At 43.9% G+C, this 18,099-nt stretch overlaps 1 protein-coding gene across 1 annotated transcript; it reads right to left on the reverse strand.

Annotated features, from left to right (window-relative positions):
- Window positions 1-256: 256 nt before the first annotated feature.
- LOC125536746 (chitin-inducible gibberellin-responsive protein 1) lies at window positions 257-4,746 on the reverse strand. Its single transcript, XM_048699993.2, has 2 exons — window positions 4,537-4,746; window positions 257-2,235 (listed from the first exon to the last, which is right to left on the reverse strand). Exon 2 carries the CDS (start codon window positions 2,202-2,204, stop codon window positions 492-494), a length of 1,713 nt encoding a protein of 570 aa, XP_048555950.1. The 5' UTR covers window positions 2,205-2,235; window positions 4,537-4,746; the 3' UTR covers window positions 257-491.
- Window positions 4,747-18,099: the final 13,353 nt, after the last annotated feature.

Genomic DNA, 18,099 nt, shown 5'->3' on the forward strand with positions numbered 1-18,099 from the left:
CAACAGAATTGCCCATCATCCTCGCAGTGTAGAACGAACGTGCAACACCTTCGGGTACATGCATCCAAATCTCGACCCAAAGCCCAATCGCATTTTGCCTTGGCACGCCTGATCCTACACCACTTGCTCATGTAACGGTACTGACATAAGAGAAAACCCTTGCAAAACTTATCTTCACAGGCCCCATGACCAGGGTATACTCTGCATCCTCAGAGCATGCTCCGTGAGTGGAAAACTTTGCCGACCAACAAGAGCATGCCTGGAAAATTACATCCAACATAATCACCACGAATACTACACGGGAAGCGCAGGAAAACTGTAATTATCATACAACTTCTACAATCTAATTGTCAATGCTTGATTCCTGGTCTACATTTAGGCAACAAATGAGGGTGTACAGCATCATGTACAGGTGGTACATCAAAAAGAAAGGAGACCAGGGACTTGGCTCTATAACCTCTGTTTTCTTTTCTTCTTCCGCTGAGCAACTGTCAGTGCCACGCAGAGGCAGATATCAACTTCCTGGTGTTCCAGCCCAAGAGCATTGCCCCATCCTTCTCCTCCAGCGTGTACTTGTCCGAGTAGCACGCGAGGAGCTTCTTTATCACCGAGTTCACATATGAGCTCAGCGGGTAAGGCTTGAAGCCCGCCATGCTCAGCCTTGATTTCCACTTGCCAAGCAGCTCATGCCTCTCCACTCTGTCCTTCCCCTCGCAGGCGATGATGTTCACGATGTCCTTGGCCAGGCAGTGTTGCTCCACACTTATCCTCTCCTTGCTGTCTCGAGGCAAGTTGGCGTCGATGGACTCGAACATGGCAGAGTAGTAATCCATGGTCTCCAAAAACCTCATCAAGAAAGGCGTCGTGTTGGTGTGCGACTCCTGTTCCACCAACGTGGTCACCTTCGGGGACAGCCCTTTCACCATGCGGAGCAACCCGTCCCGTGGGTTGTTGACGTCCACGCTCTCGTCCGGGGTATGGTGCAGCTGGAGGGTGAAGTTGACAGCAACTGCTTCACCTGGTCTGATCTTAAGCATTTCCTCTGTGACTTGGGTAGCATAGACAGATAGAGGTGTAAATTCCAAAGGTATATTGAACTCTTTAGACATGCTTGTTAGCATGTTTCCAACTATCTCCAGGCCTTCACCTCGGGCATACTCTGATACCGGGTCATCTATTCCAGTGATCCGCACATGAGGTGGACCCCCAGGCCTTGCAGCTAGGGCTTGTATCAGTGTGATCCATTGAGTCCCTTGAGCAATCTGAAAATCAATTATGTGGATGTTGTCCTCGCTTCTCAATGCCTCTGCAATCGCCCCATTAGCTGCCATGTATCCAAACTTGAAGTAAGGACAGATATTGTATAAAATCTTCATGTAGGAGAGAAGCTCCTTGCTCTCCGGCTCCCGGCATTTCAGAGCACGGTAGATGTTTGTACCAGAGTTCCCATGCCTAGCAACCAAACCCTCGAGTAGGTAAGCACCTAAACGCTGGATCGGTTCCCCGTTAATTGAAACAGTCCCACGAGCCTCCTGAACAAGCTTTAGGAACTCCTCTGTCCTGTCCTCACTTAATGCCTCAGCACACTTGGTTAATAGACCCTTCACAATGTGCTGCCGATCGTCCCTTAACTCCCTTTGTCGTTTCTCTGGGCGGAACTCATAGCTTGCCGTGGGGTATCCACCAGATGCAAAGTGTGGACGAACAACTCCAGGCAACGGCTGTCGTGACTCATGGCTCCATGTCCTCGACCGCTGCCGCATGAGCTGAGCAGGCTTGGTGTCCTCAAACTCATGCTTTGTGCTCGTTGTTGCATCATCCGCATCAGGTGCCATCAGAACGTTCTCAATGTCACGCAAAGTCTGTTGCATATTATGTCTTGATGTTGCATACAATGGATCAGGTCTCACTTGGATGTTCTCACGGATGCTACCTGCCTTTATGTATGAGCTGTCTGCTTCAAGCGGGGAGATTGGTTGGGCTGAAATGGTTTCAGTAGAGCTCTGGTTATCTGGAGTGTTGCTAAGAGCAGACAAATTGTCACACTCAAGCTGGGTAGAAAGAGGGGTGTATGGAGAGTTGCTGAACTCTAACTTCAGTGGACTAGTTTGCCAGGAAGAGTTCGCTAAATTGTTCTCTGTGGGAATTTCGCAGAAGACGTTAGCACCAGTCAATCTGTACTTGAATAGCTGGTGCAAATCCATAATAAATGAGTGTCGATTAGTTGTTCATGACCTGTACATAGCAAAAGAGAGGAAATTTATGAACTGTTTATTCCATGGTAGGTGACAGAACAAATAATCAGACCAGAACATTTTGCTTTATCAGTGCAATTCTAAGCATATAATTTAGAGGAAAGGAGGAATAGGCAACAGGCGACAAAGCATAAACATTGCAAAACCCAACACTACAGAGCAAATGCAATTCTATATCACAAGAACGTCCATGCTGGACAGATTCAAGAGCATAGACAGTATCTGGTGATATGTAGGATAACATGAACCAATTAAACTAATAAAACACTCCCAGCTCACATGTGTGCATTCATATTGGTTGATTAGAACAATAAACTTAACGTGACATTCCAATTCATTATGATTATAGAGTATTAACAGTGACAGTACTCTACCTTTCCCTTGGAAAAAATAACGGTTATAGTAAATTTTGTATCAAGATAGTAATTTGAGTGGTATTTTCTGAAACAGAATAAATTTTCTAGTCCAACATAAGATGAAAGTTTTAAGTTGTAAGTAGCAAAAATGATACTAAAATAAGCGAGAGCCCATTAATGCAAGAATAAAATCCCTACTAACAGTGATCAATGACATCTGAGAGTCTCACGGACCAAACACTAAATACACAAGAGCAAGTTTTCTTTAATTTGTCTGCTTGCCTTTCCTCTATGCATATTATACAGATTTAACAAGTAGCTCTCCAAAATTCCGCATAAATCCAACCCATTGTCTGTCAAATGTCCCCATCATCTACCTACAAATCTTAAAGGATCTATCCTTCTCCTCAAACTTAAAGGACAACCACAGGTGTCAAATTCTAGCAAGGCAAGCATGAAAGGATCATCAATCATGACGAGTCTGCCAATGGAACTAGAGGACTACAGTGGCACAAATAATGAAGAAAGGAACGCGCTCAAGTATCAATCTGGACAGGAACGTGCTCAAGCATCAACCTGTCCAGAAGATCCAGCACAACTAAGAGGCTTGGAAAACAAACAACAGGACAAACTGACATATCTTGCACCTCCCCTCAGCGCGCCCATTGACCGCCCTTCACAACTAAGACATGCAACCTCGAGCATTCTCTAGTTTGTTTATAAGAGAACTGTCGCACTGTTTGGTCACAGATCCTTCAGTGAATGCACGACTAAGACCAATGTTCAGCGGACCCTAAGATCCTCTAGTTGGTTGAAGACGATTGACCAGCCTTGTTGGTTTGACTATTTGTCCGTAGCTCTTGCTATGAATTCCGAAGAAGGAACCTCCCCCACTCGCAACAAGAAGTTTGACCACTCAGACCGTGTGGAACCAGCAGCACCTTTCATCACTCACACAAGAAGCCAATTTGTGTACCGTCTGCAGTGAGCGAAGGTCTGAAACTACTGGGATCCTGGACGTTGGTTGAACATGCTAAAATCATAGTATTAAGTTAGTGACGCGCTCAAAAAACCAACCTCGATTTGTTCATCTATGGGGGCACTCTGCCTAGTAAGGGAGTTCTTTTTCCACGAATTGTCTTCAGGAAAGGCAAGTCCAGTTGACTCATCAAGCGAAACATAAGATTTTTTTTCCCGAGTTGTATATGTCCCAATCAAGGAAGCAGATGGATCCTGTGGTTCCTCCCAGGGAAAATTAGTTTAGACTACTTGGAGCTACCGCATCAATCTACTGTATGTCTGCCTCCATGTTTCGAAGAACCAGAGGCAGCGATGGTTCCATTTCTAACATGAGGATCACTAATTTGGCCACGAAATTAACTCACTCTGGGATAATAAATTCAGGGCACAAGTGCAGCCAAGTAACACAAGTACATCTGGCACGGATGAGTGTCCATCAGACGAACCATAAGTAGGCCATGCCCAGCTAGACCTAGGAGCCAGCCAGTATAAAATTAGCAACAAAATGCAACAGTACCCTCCAGAGCGGAAGCTGAGAAGGATCAACTCCTTCGTCCCCAAAATGGAGGTCATCCGTGGAAGCCAAAAGCGAAATGCTCTCAGGTGAGACCTTCAGCAGGTCGAATTGGCTCGAACCAACACAAATCCCCAACTGATTCGTCAGCTAGACACCACCCGCCCCAACCAAAACCCGCCTAAGAGCCCATCTCATCGCCGAACGAGAGCCAGGCACCCGCCTGAACCCGCCCAGGATCCACCTTCACCCTCCCAAACTATGGAATCAACCCCAAAATAACCAAGCAAAAAAACACCCCAAAAAAGCACAGCAATTCAGCGACTTCCTGCAAAAATCAGTAGCACAACAGGCACGGAACCCGACGAAGTACGAGGAGGGGAGCTCTCACCTCCTCCGATCTGCACAGCCGGCCCGGCGCCCCGATCCAGCTCCAGCAATCTCCCTACCTCTCTCTCGCTTTTCTTCTCTCTCTCTCTCTCTCTCTCTCTCTCTTCTGGTTCTCGTGTCCTAGTCCCTTCTCTCTTTGCGCCCCCTCCCTCTTTTCGTGTGCGCGATAATTAATATCTGCTTCCTCACACAAGAGAGAAGGAGAAATAAATAAATCCCAAAGTGCCACGGCATTATATACCCTACCCGCGGCTCCGAGCAGACGGCGACCGTGCCTGACGCCGTCACGGCCACGTCTTCCCGGTCAGCGCTCCCGCGTCGTGATGCCGTGGCCCCCGCGCCCATCACGCCGTTAAGGACGGAGGCATAGGCTCCGTCGGATGAGGATCGGGCGGCCGCGCGGCTCGACGCGCGGTCACGTGCGGCGCGCGGCGAGCAGCCACGACACGCGTGACGCCGGCAGCACGGACACGCGGTCGCGCGTTTGACCTGACGCGCATGGAGGTTTGAACGGCCCGCGGTCGTTCGATCGCGATCCGAGGGCTGCCCACCGTGTGGCCCGGGGGCTTCGGCGGTTCGCGGATGGATGCTTGCTTGGCCCGCCCGTCCGTCCGATGAGACGGGGCTGGCTGCGAGAGATAAGATGGTGACGCGGGTCCCGTGCGTTGGCGCGGGGACCACCGCGAGGAAGACGACGGAGGAGGGTGACGAGGGATGCGCTCGCTTTTGCCTCGGTGGTTTCCATTTCGATGGGAGAATGTGATGCCTCTTTTTCCTCCGGTGCAAGAAATGCCATTGGCCTGTTGCCCACTTTTCACTTTCTTTTCTCAATATTTTTTCATCACTTTACAAACTTCAACGCAAATAAAATTAGTAAAAAATAATTCTGATGGAATCGTGTTCGGTTTGTACTGGATTTTATGCACTGTGCCCTCCAAAATGGCTACGGAGATGTGACATGTAGTTCAAACGCACCCAAAAAAATAACTAATTATCTGAAAGAAAAAGAACTAGCAAACCAAGAACCACATGTTGTAAGTAGAACAGATTGCCAACAAAAGTGAGCCCCAGGTCTGAACAAAGCAAGAACGTAGGCTGGCTTCTAGAAGGACGCTGGGCACGATGCAAATTTGCTCCGACTACCCGCGTTCGTTCTTAAACTTTAAGGAAGGAAGGAAGGAACAGCTGTGAATGGGCCGCACCCCATGAACTCCCCTGGGGCCCGTCGTCGTCCTCTTGGAACCTAGTGGGCTTATTCTAGTGGATGACCAGGCCACTGACGTACCCCCTGATGCGGATTCGATGTACAAACGATGGGTGCTCCGTGCTCTGGAAACCTTCTACGATCTCCTTTGTAAGAGTAAATTATTTTTGGCAGCGGCATGAGCTAAGCTGCCACCAAAAACACGAATCAACTTTTCTTTTGCAGATAATGCTGAGAGAGAGAGAGAGAGAGAGAGAGGTGCACTTTGGCTTTGTGAAGTGGTGTCACACCAAGGCTAAACTAACTGTGCAGTGATTATAATACAAGCCACTAGCACCAGAATATGTCTGTAAACAAACTAGGACCAGAATATGGTTATTGCAAATATAACGCTTTCTCTTTACGGAGAAGAAGAGATTAATCACGAAAGTACCTTTCTACACCCAGGAGCAAATGCTCCTGATGTGAACAATAAATAGAAAAAGAATAAAAATTAAAAAAATCTGAATTTGTTTGTGTCATACTTTCATAAATGTTTGTTGTGCATGCAAAATTTCATCACGAAATCATATTGGTGAAAGCCACGCAAAAAAAAATCAGAGCTCCAAAATGCTTTTGTAAGTAACATTTTCAGAGCATCAATTTTGTTTTTTACTACGCCTTTCATCAATGTGATTTTGCGATAAAATTTTGCATGCACAACAAACATTTGTGAAAGTATGCCAGAAAAATTCAGAACTTTTTTTTATTTTATTGTTCACACCAGGAGCATTTGCTCTTGGGTGTAGAAACTCCACGTCCTGGTTCTATCTCAGAGGATGTTTTCTAGAACCTAGGGAGAAGAGACCTTGTCGTTGATTAGCTCCGAGGTCGCCACAAATCCTACTAGTGTTCAAAATCTAAACAGAAAATGTCTGCAATTTTAGTCTTTTACTAGGTAATTTCGGTGGACACCAAAATATTTATAACCTCAAATTTTGATTCAAATTCAAACAAATTTCAAACCAAGTTTAAATTAGGTCAAATTTCATTAACAATATGTGAATATTGATGTGTCATAAGCTAAAAAAACATGTTTTTTCTAGAAAGACTTGGCATTTCAGTGGGCCCAACAAATTTGTGATGCCGAATTTTATGCCATGTCGAACAATAAATACAACTAGAGGATCAATGGCTAGATATCCTAACTTTGCTTTTGGGAGCTAGCTAGGTTGGTATCTTTAGGCCTTTTTTGCAGGAAGAACGTTTAATCTATTCATCAAACATCATGGCAGTACAAAAGGACACAAGAAATAATAATAACAAAGTAATATGTTACGTTGTTCAGCCAGTTTTGTGGCATTTTATATTTTAAAAATCATCGTCTACCGAACTTAAATATTAAGATTAGCTTCAAATGAAATGATATGGCCCCTACTTCTAAAACTTTTTTGAGCAATGATATTTTTATCTTAAAAGTTAAGAATACTTATGTTATTTTTGGGGATAATAAATACAGAAGTTGCGGTCAATAAGGTAGGGATCATCACGGTGTTCGTCCGTCAAAAAAACTGTTTAGGATGTTCAGTTTCGCAAAAAAAAAAACTTAGGGCGTTCAAATACCGATCTATGCAACAACCCCAAAAGAAGTGCACTGAATAAAGCATCTATAACTCAAAATCGCTGAAATGATGGAACTATGATATTCCCAGTCTGAAAAATGTTCAGATTAAGACCCTGTTCAGAGTTCCACCAGCTCCGCAAAATCCCGGGAGTTGCGGAGCCGGGAAACAGGCGCTTCACGACTTTCAACAGTAGCTCCGAGAATGAAGTTATGGAGTGAAGGTTCTTCGAACAGGGCTTAACTATTCTATAATTTGAAACGGGAAAGGATCCATCGATCATGCATGTACAACTATATATTAGTACTAAACAGCATATGTTGGCATCATGATCCGGCTGCACTCATGCAACCGGAGAAATGGAGTCCGGCGTGCGTGGTGCTGCTGCGGCCATCCATGATTGCGTGTTTTGCATGGTCCGTGCAAGTAAAACCTATCGATTAGTCTCTTTGATTGGCTTATTACTTTTTGTCAAGAGAAAAACATAGCTAATTACGGGTGACCGACGCGCCCGCGGCAAAGATGGGATCAGGCATAGGCGCATAGCACAAGCATACAAGACCAACGGTGACAAGCTCTATCACCATCCTCACATAATTAGGGCAGCTTCAGCGTTGACCCGCAAATCGGACACCGCATTCGTCGGCGGACATAGAGGGTCAATCTATGAACAAAGACAAAAAACTGGCTATCCAACATTACCTGCAGACATTTTAAATCGGCTTTAACCAAACCAGATGAAATTCATCAAACACGGCGAATTTTATTGAAGTTTGGAAATAGTTTACATAAAAAGATTGATATTTCAACCGTTTAACTAAATACTAAAAGAAAAAAAAATTAAACCCTATACGAACAACCACCTCGTACATGTGGCCGCCTTGCCCTGCCGCACCGCTGTTGTTGTGTGTGTCATATCGTCCCTCTAGCGGCCGAAAGGCGCTCGAGGGCCGTGGCATCCTTATCCGGCGGTTTGCACATTACAATTGTTGTTATTGTTGTGTAGTTCTCAACGCTTAAATTTTTTCTATGCTGCTTTGTCTTAAATAGATATAATTTGAACTATATCTTTATCTTGATTTGACAACATAAAATAGAATGATATAAACAGTACAATGACTATAATACATAGATTTATGTTTGTTTCATGTTGTTATTATGTACTACTCCCTCTGTTCCTAAATATAAGCACTTTTAGAGATTCCAATACGAAGAATGTATATAGACATATTTTAGGACGTAGATTCATTCATTTTGCTCCATATGTAGTTTGTATTGAAATATTTAAAAAGACTTATATTTAGGAAAGGGGGGTACTTTGTAATAAAATACATGTTAGTATAATCCTGTCCACCTTACTAGTGAACTAATTTACCAAATTGAGTTTCATATATTACATGCTAAAATTGTTATATGTCTGCTTATTCCTATTTTAGAATGCTGACAGAATATTGAAGAAGAGTACCCAATTATGCAATGATAAAGGAAGTAATGCATATAAGGTTCAAGATAGTGAGACAACCTGTTGGTCTTCAAAAAAGCTGATAAAAACTAACTTAAAGACAGTGACACAACCTTAAAGTCATGTTTTGATGTAGTGTTCGAGTTACTAACCACTACTGCTGACACAAGCTCTTCGAACTCGTTGCTTAAATCAGTTCGGCTTTTTGAGTCTCAACTATAAGAAGAAAGACATTAATCAGTTGTGCTGCGACAAGAAGCCGAAGGACCAAGGAATTCCCTTCAGAATTCACATGCATACTTTCTGATGCAACATCAAGCATTGGAGGATTTTAGCGCCTAACAAGTAAAGCTCATAAGACAACTAAGCTTCTTGCCAACATGGTGGGTATCCAGGATAACATTTCTTGAACTCTTTTGAAGTGGTTTCGGTTTTGGACTTGTTTTGCTACCATGTTTATTTGCACTGGTGGGCAACTTAGACGCCCAGTGTATGTAATATGTTGCTTTGTTGTTCCCTATATTTGCACTCATGACGAACTTTGATGCCCAATGGATGTAACCTGTGTAGTCATTGTAATAGCCTGACGTTAGTTGTTTCCTTATTTATTTCCTTATACTCTTGTTTATTTATTTGTTTATAGTCACTGCAGTTCTTTTTCCTCAGTTTGCTAGTGGCCGCAATAACCATGGGCCACATACGTGTCGGGAAACGTAATAGAAAATAAAAAATAGGCCTACAAACACCCAGGAACAATATGAAGGTGCAATAGGGGATTAAATCATGATCATTAACAACTCCGAGTATGTAGTGGAAGCAGACGAGTTGGTGTAGATCGTACTTGGAGTTCCTCGTACCACTGATGAACGATCCCGCGAACCAAAGACCGAAAGCACGACCTCTCTACAATTTGCAAGCATATGGTCTTCACGATTCGGCAGCGCTTCGTCATCCAGAACTAATCGCCGCAGAAGAATTAGAAGAGAAGATTAGAGCCACTCAGGGATTACAATTATGAGGATTAGAGGAACTAGAACTAGCTCTAATTATCTTAATTAGAACTAGTAGTATTAGGCTAGAGTAGACACATAAAACTTGTATGTCAAATAGAACCAATACCTCAAGTATATATAGGTTGGGAGAGGAGGAGGGGGGCGCCACACAAGGGGAGCAATCCCCTCCCCTTGCGCCGACCCTAGAGGGAGAAGGAATCCTCCCCCAAGTCTAATCGGCCTCCCTCTTTAGGGAAAAGGGGGCGCCTCCCCTATTGGGCCTTGGTGGCCCAATTCTTCCTCCACCCCTTGGCCTTTTGAAGCCCGTTGATATTAAATTAATTATAGAAGTCCTATAACAATTACTAGAGCATATTGTATATAATTCAACATCACCAGAATCATTTTCCACCGATATATTAATTATCGGTGATACATGGTATTATCCGATAAACTCTGAAACCTTTCTGCTGACTCCGAAACGCTTCTAGGTCCTCTTGGAACTATTTCGAATATTAATGAAACAATTCCAAAAATAAATCCTCGACACTCTTGTCCCACTAGCACTCAGCAGATCGTGATTACCTTAAACTTGTGACCATGTAGGTTTGGTAAATCATAGACATAAATGGAACTCCTTTCGTTCAATGACTGATAGCGGAACCGTGGATGTCCATATCGATCCCTTTGATTACACGAGTGACATTCGAGTGAACCTTTGGTTATCATGTGATATTCCCTTTGCTTCGTGATACTTTACAAAACCCGAGACGAGATATATCGGTATCATCTTGAGTCATTCACATGCTTAGTATACCGGTCTCCTCGTTGTCGGTTTTCTTCTTCTTTCTCGTTGTCGTGTTCCGGCATCCCCGTGATGAAGTCACATGTGTCTGGCCAGACGATGATGGATGCCCTTACACTGAGAGGGTTCTAAGAATATCTCTCCATCGTCGGAGGAGCAAATCCCACTTTCGGGCTATCGTGTCCCTTGTCAAACTTTCCGATGTACCTGTAAGTTGTCGTTATGATCACCAAGTTACTGATGTCGTTTGAGCAACCCCAAAGCTCATCGTACAGCAAGAAGTGACTACGATGCTGAAAGTGCAATCATGCCCTTAATCATATTTTGATGTTGATGACAACATGCATATTGAGACTAATCATGTTTATCGAGTATTTCTCAGGATTATGTCCCAAGGGCTATGTGTGTGTGTGGATCATGACTACGGACATAAAAACATATATCACCCAAGAGCAGAGACACAAGACAAAGATAAAAAGCTTCGGCTCCTTGTTTTCGGTTTTGCTCTTGAGTGTAGGGATCCCGCACTATTAAGAGGGGATCAATGGATTTCGCGAAAGAACTTGCCCAAAACCACAAAATTCCCTCTCATACCATCTCATAAATTCTTCCTCTAACTTGTGCAAAAATGGTAGTAGGTTTCTAAGCTAAAAGGTCCAACTTTCACCGGACGTCCGAAGTCTACGGACGTCCGGCCTCTCTCAACCAACCAGACATCCGACTCTCTCCAGTCGTCCGGTGAGTCTTCACAGAACTGAAGTTAGTGGAAGACCGGTCACACCGGATGTCCAATCACCGGACGTCCGCTCATCTCCGGATATCCGGTGCACTCCAACAGAACTACAATTAACGGATTTCCGACAACACCGGATGTCCGGGCTCCGGACGACCGGCGCCTTCCGGATGTTCGCTACCTGTGTTGTTTTCGCGGTCAGATTTATACTCCAGCGAGCGGACGACCGGCTGCCCGGCCGGACGTCCGGTCCGATCTGTGTCTTAAGTGGCCAAGCGGCTAGCTCTTCACTACCACTATATATAGCCTTTCTTCCCTCTCAGGATAGGGTTGACCACTCACTTTGAACAAACCCTAGAACACATTACACTCTCTCTCTCTCACTCCTCCACACCAAATCTTAGATCCGCAAGGGATTTGAGAGCATTTGAGAGAAGTTGTCCGACCAAGTGATAGATCCACTCCTTCCCCTTCTTTGCACCAAAGGAATGTGTGACTTGAGCAAGTCTTGAGCTTTTCCCATCGTTCTTGTTACTCTTGGAGGTTGGAGACTCCTAGGCGGTAGGAGTCTTTCAGAGAGGAATCAACCCTTGTGATTACCCCCGAAAAAGTTTGTGAGGGTTTGGAGACCACCCCAAGGTCTACCACTAGTGGTTGAGAAACGCCTTCGTGCTGTTGTCTCAAAGAGAGAATAGGGTGAGCCTTCGTGGCGTTGGTGTGCCTTCGCGGTTACACCCACCTCTCTAAATGGTGACGTAGCTTCCCTCCAAGGAAGTGAACATCGGCTTACATCCTCGTCTCTCGGAGTTGCGGTTATCCCTAACCTTAACTCTCTGCTTGTGGTTACTTGTCTCATCTGCACTTACCTAAATCATATTGTGTTAGCCTACTCATCTACTTGTATTACTTGATTATCTTGTTTAGCTCTTAGCATCACACTTGCAATTGTTAGGCTCACTTTCATATTCTGCACTATTGCCTAAAATTGCCAAGTAACAATTAAAATTTGTATTTGTACCTATTCACCCCCCCTCTAGGTCCATCTCGATCCTTTCAGATGCTCTCATGGTCTGAGGAACTAAAATCACAAGTTAATACTCAATGTTATAGCAATTGACTTATGACAATATTATCTCAAAGTTTAACAAAAAAGTATTTGGGTCGATTCAATATGATCATTCTCCCAACGTCATACTCCCAATGTTGTTTGGAGACTCACTACTGCAGAATGCTGCTAACGCGACACTACGACCAGAGAACCTTTCACGAAACTGTGTGTGATGCATTAATCACAAACGGGGATGTAAAAAACCTCAAAAAGGTGCAAAACATTTGCAATGGAGGATGCATCAAACACGGTTCGGATTTTAGTTGCATGTGCGATCCAGGGCATACGGTTTAGTCCAATGAACCGTTTGCGATGAGGCAGAACAAAAGAAACGGGCAGCCTGATGAAGGCGTGTGCGATGTACAACATACGATTCACTCGGATGAACTGTTTGTGATTAGGCAACACAAAAGAAACGGTCAGCCAGATCAAGGTGTGTGCGATATACAACATATAGTTCACTCGGATGAATTGTTTGTGATTAGGCAACACAAAAGAAACGGTCAGCCAGATCAAGGTGTGTGCGATGTACGACATGCGGTTCACCCGGATGAATTGTTTGCGTTGAGACAAGAGAACAGAAACGGTTCAATATAACAAATACCATAAATATTGCAAGGTTCAAATTCAAAGATCACAACGCCCAAATGCAAACATTGCAAACCGCGTAATTTCTGAAAAGGGATCAGCCGCTGACAAGTCATGTATGGGTTTGACACAATAACTTCCAATTGCTTTGCCATATGCTCTTCCCATACGAAGTTTGGCATTTTTGGAGGCACTTCCATTCCGCAATACCAGCCGCCTCTGGTAATCATACCATTGATCTTTCCTAATTAAATGCGTGTTCAACCTCAGTACCCTCAACACCTTTGCTCTGGCAAGAAAGAACATGGCGAGTGTAATCTCCGATGGGGTCCCTCGGTAGGAGTTCAAAGTAATATTTGAGAGATGCAGATCCAGGCATTCAATGTGATTGTCATTATCAACATCTTCCATCGGGCCTAATATGCACTGCAAAAGAAGAGAACGTGTTAGTGCCTACATGCAGTTTTGAACACTGCTACACGCCCATTTGGTTTGCAGGATTTGTAAAATGCACCAACGTGCCATCTTCGATCTGTCATGATTAACATGGGCATTAATTTGATTACAATCTAGAAACATGTAGCCTTCTTCACAAGAGGTTGGATTGGATGAAAAATTCCCTAAGAAAACTAGTACAGATGAATCCAAAGGAGAAATGCTTATGGACGATTGTAACCATATGAATGAAGAAACCAATATGGGGTGGGGTGTATGTCCTAAAATCCTCCAAAATTCCTTCAGAAATCGTAGTACATAGTCATTGTAAACTTGGGAAAAGGTGCAAAAAATTGAACTCCCTTATGGTTAACATTTAACAAGAAAGGAACATCACCTCGATATACAGCTTCTTCAGGCACGGAAAGCATCTCAGGCAACTGAAAACATGGTCCAGGTTGGGGACGATAGATTCTAGTGCCAAGACCTTCACTGTGCCCAGAGTCTGGGTGAAGCTTCGCTGGATGACAGACGAACATACATCTTCAAAACTAGAAATAATGTTGGTATCAAGAAGGAGAGGTATATAAGGCGACTGTTGTACCTGAAAGTTGTAGTATTTGGCAGACGAGTAGCCCACCACTTTCAATTTCGGCGCAGAAATGACATTGATTCTTGTTGGACCTTGTTGATCAACTACAAGTAATCTCTTAAGTGAAGGTGTGTCTTGGATGACCATATTGTGGTCCACCTTTTGTGATCTCTTGTTACAGCACCAGCAACACACATAAATAGTGCAGAGAGTCCTGGAGGTGATGTGCAAGGTACTCAACCAATTCATCACCTGAAGACGAAGGAAATCGAGTGCAGTACAGCCGCGGAGCAGGCGCTCCATGTCATCCTTTGGGATGCGGACGACGACGAGCTCGAGGTGCTTCAGTCATGGTAGAAAAAGAGCGGGCGCGTCATTAAGGGGGGATGGCAGTTCATGAACTTGGCGAGGCGCAGCGTGGGCGCGAAGCGGAGCACGAACGTTGGCAGCAAGCTCACATGTCCATCATTATAACTTAGCTTCTCAAGCTGATCTATGGCGCAGGATCGGAACCACTCGTCAAGCTTGGCTTGCTCCTTGCCATTGGAACGGAACTTGCCCGTGATAAGGCCTTTGGTTGGGCCATGGTGACTATCAAGGATCTGGGAGAACGCATCCAAGCTTTAGCGATAGCCATGGCAGAGCTTGTGGGCGTGGAGGAGGTCGACAGGGGTGCGGAGCCATAGGGTGCGCCACCGCCGGGAAACGGCGGCTGTCCTCGCCCGATTTCTCATTGGGAGGAGGGATATGATGACTATCAACATATCATCGAGGAGCTTGTTGATGAAGTCTAGGCCTGCTGGAGTCGCTTGCGGTTCTTTCTCGACCCGCCTCCGCTTGTTGGCAGCCTCGTTCTCCACCTCGTCGGCAGGGACGGGAACCTCTGTCTCCATATGCCGTGCTCCAGTGCTTCAGCAGCCCCGATGTCGCCACTCCCTCCGATGGGGTGCTTCGGCGGCATCCTCGTACACTGACGGCTTTGAGGACTCAGAGCGGCGTCGAGGGTGTGGGCGGAGAGAGAGGAATTGTGTGTGTGGCGAGGATGGGGGGTGCGGACGCTCGACGGCGCCATTAATATAGACTAGTGGGAGTGAGGTGGGCGGCGGTCCAAGGCTGTCTCGTTTCCCGGTGAGAACAACTGCTTAATCTCTAGTATGAATGAAATCTATGCTTAATTAATGAATTTTAGTTGCAAAAAATAGATAGTGATATTGATTTTTAGCTGCATATTTTGACAAATCGCAGTGTCTCTTGGCTTAGCGCCGAAGTCTAACTTTAATTTGCATACCGTAATCTGAACCGTTTGCGTTGAAGAGATGCACAGATCCTGCATTGAACAGCTTGTACGCTTCCCGGTGAGCCTGCGCACCGGACTGCGCTCACACGCCTCCCGTTCAGTCAAGCAGCTGTCCACACGGCACCTGCTATATCCATTAAAACCAAGACACGTGGCATCACGTGAATGGTTAACCGAAAGAACACGGTTTGAATTATACAAACGTTTGAGATATTAAAGTGGCAGCAATTTTTTTTCAAAATGCCTTTGTTGGCTGTCATTATTCTGCCCCTTCTCTCAAAATGGACATGAAAAATACCACAACATGTCGGGTGCCCTTCCATGATAGCATTCCAAGTTTCATGAATTTCAGACGAGTTTTGGATTTACTAGAATTTAAAAACCAGACATCTCAATGTTTTGTCGGCAATCAACGGTGCCTTGGTATTTGAAATTCATTCACATTTCTTGCATGGGACCTAAGCATGCACCCAAGGACACATATTTGATTTTTCAACCAATTTATATGCACTGGAGCATGTGCATGTAGTTCAAATTTGAATTATGCACATAAATGCATTGAAAACTCAGTTAATGCATAAAAATGTCCAAACGAACCCCAAAAAATCACAAAAATTCACACAACACTCCTGTTGTTCTATGTTGACACGAGAAAAAAATCTTGAAAGCAATAAGAGGCAATGGATATAATTTCGTCCCCAAAGGAGGAACGTTCCCTATCGAAAACCATCATGCTTGTTGTGAGAAGCTTCGATTTGTGAGAAGCATATACCCAAACCTGCCCCAAATGGGACAAAATTTGTACTACAGCGTGTTGATGCCGCTCCATGATAGCATGCTAAGTTTCATGAATTTCAAACAAGTTTTGGATTTGCTAGAATTTAAAAACCAGGCATCTCAATGTTTTGCCGGCAATCAACGGTGCCCTGGTGTTTGAAATTCATTCCCATTTCTTGCATGAGACCTAAGCATGCAGCCAAGGACACAGATTTGATTTTTCAACCAATTTATATGCATTGGAGCATGCGCATGTAGTTCAAATTTGAATTATGCACATAAATGCATTGAAAACTCAGTTAATGCATAAAAATGTCCAAACGAACCCTGAAAATCACAAAAAATCACACAACACTCCTGTTGTTCTATGTTGACACGAGAAAAAAACTTGAAAGCAATAAGAGGCAATGGATATCGTTTCGTCCCCAAAGGTGGGACGTTCCCTACAGAAAACCATCATGCTTGTTGTGAGAATGTAACATCCCAAAATTATAAATTTTGGAATGTTATAATAATTAAAATATATGATTGTTGATTGATTGTTGAGTGATTGATTGAGTGAAATTTATTAGAATTTTAAACTTTTGAAGTTTTGTTGAGAGGGAATAAAAAGGACTTTCCAAAAAAAAGTTTCTGTTTGAAAATATTTGAATTTGGAAATATTTCAAACTTCATGCCACTCAATGATCCTCATGATTTCTTCAATGAAAGAGAGTGGGAAGTAAAGAAAAATTTCATTTTGAAGTTGTCATTTAATTTATTTATTTTAACTCAAAGTGGCATTTGAGTTTTATTCAAAAACTTTTCTGACAAAGAACACTTGAAAAAAAGTGTTGAGAGGGAGTAACATGACACCCCAAAATGTTGGAATATTTTTTTTCATAGAGTTTTGAAAGTCATTTGGATTTTTGTTTGAATTTTAAAAAAATGATTTTTCAAAAAGTATTTTATTTGCCCCTGGAAATTATCCCATTAAATTGGGCTTAATTTTCTGATCGTTTTGATATATAATACTCCTATATTTTATTTTATTTAAATGATTTTTATTCGCAGAATCTTTTTAAAAAGGAAAGGTATTTTTTGTTTTGGGCCAAATCCGGCCCGATCCGATCTGAATCTTCTCCTTCCTCCATCACAGGATATCATCCCGATCAACTGTAGCACCGCGCCGGACCTCGCCGGAATCGCGGGATTAGCGAATCCTGGCCGACCCCTCGCCCAAGCCGCACCCCAACCCTATAAATACCCCCTCCGCCGCCCCATTCCCGCCCCTAGCCCCTCCTCTCCTCGCCCCACATCGCCGCGCCACCTCGCCGGAGTTCGCCGGACCACCGCCGCCATTGCCGCCCCGCCCCGCCACCACCGGACGCCCCCGCCGCCACCCGCCACCACCATCCGGCCGCCCTAGACGAGCCGCCCCCGCCAGACCCCTCGCCTCGCCGGAGGACCCACCGGAGGACCACGCCGGAGCTTCAGCAGAAGCTCCTCACCGGACTGCTACAGTAAACCCGATCTACTGTTCACCTTTTTTTTTCCGTTCTGTTTTTTTTTTCAGAATAGTTCCAAATTTGTAAATTCAATAACTAATTATCTATAATGTATTTTTGAGTGATTCCAACTGTGTTGGATCACAAATTTGTTGAAGCTTCTGTTAGTGTTACTGGATTTCAAATTTGAGTTGTTTAAATTTGAATTTGATAAATTTTGTTCAAATTAGTATTTTGGCCATAACTTGAGTTTAAAAATAGATTTTAACTTGATTCTTTTTGCTACTGGTCACTTGTGGTATTTTTTAACTGTAGGATTTAGTTTGGTAATTTTAGAGCATTTTAAATTAGGTTTTTATTAGAAACAGCACTGTTTTGCTTATATAGTTGTTTTGGTTATATAATTATTGTTTTTAATTATTTTAGTTAATTCTTTTTGTAGATTTTTACTTGTTGTTCTATATTTCTGTTAGAATACAGTAG

The sequence above is a fragment of the Triticum urartu genome, chromosome 2A, assembly GCF_056163025.1.
Source record: "Triticum urartu cultivar PI428250 chromosome 2A, HENAU_Tu73, whole genome shotgun sequence".
Lineage (NCBI taxonomy): Eukaryota > Viridiplantae > Streptophyta > Magnoliopsida > Poales > Poaceae > Triticum > Triticum urartu.

Coding starts and splice junctions, on each gene's coding strand:
- LOC125536746 (XM_048699993.2), bottom strand. CDS start 2,204: ATGGATTTGCACCAGCTATTCAAGTACAGATTGACTGGTGCTAACGTC.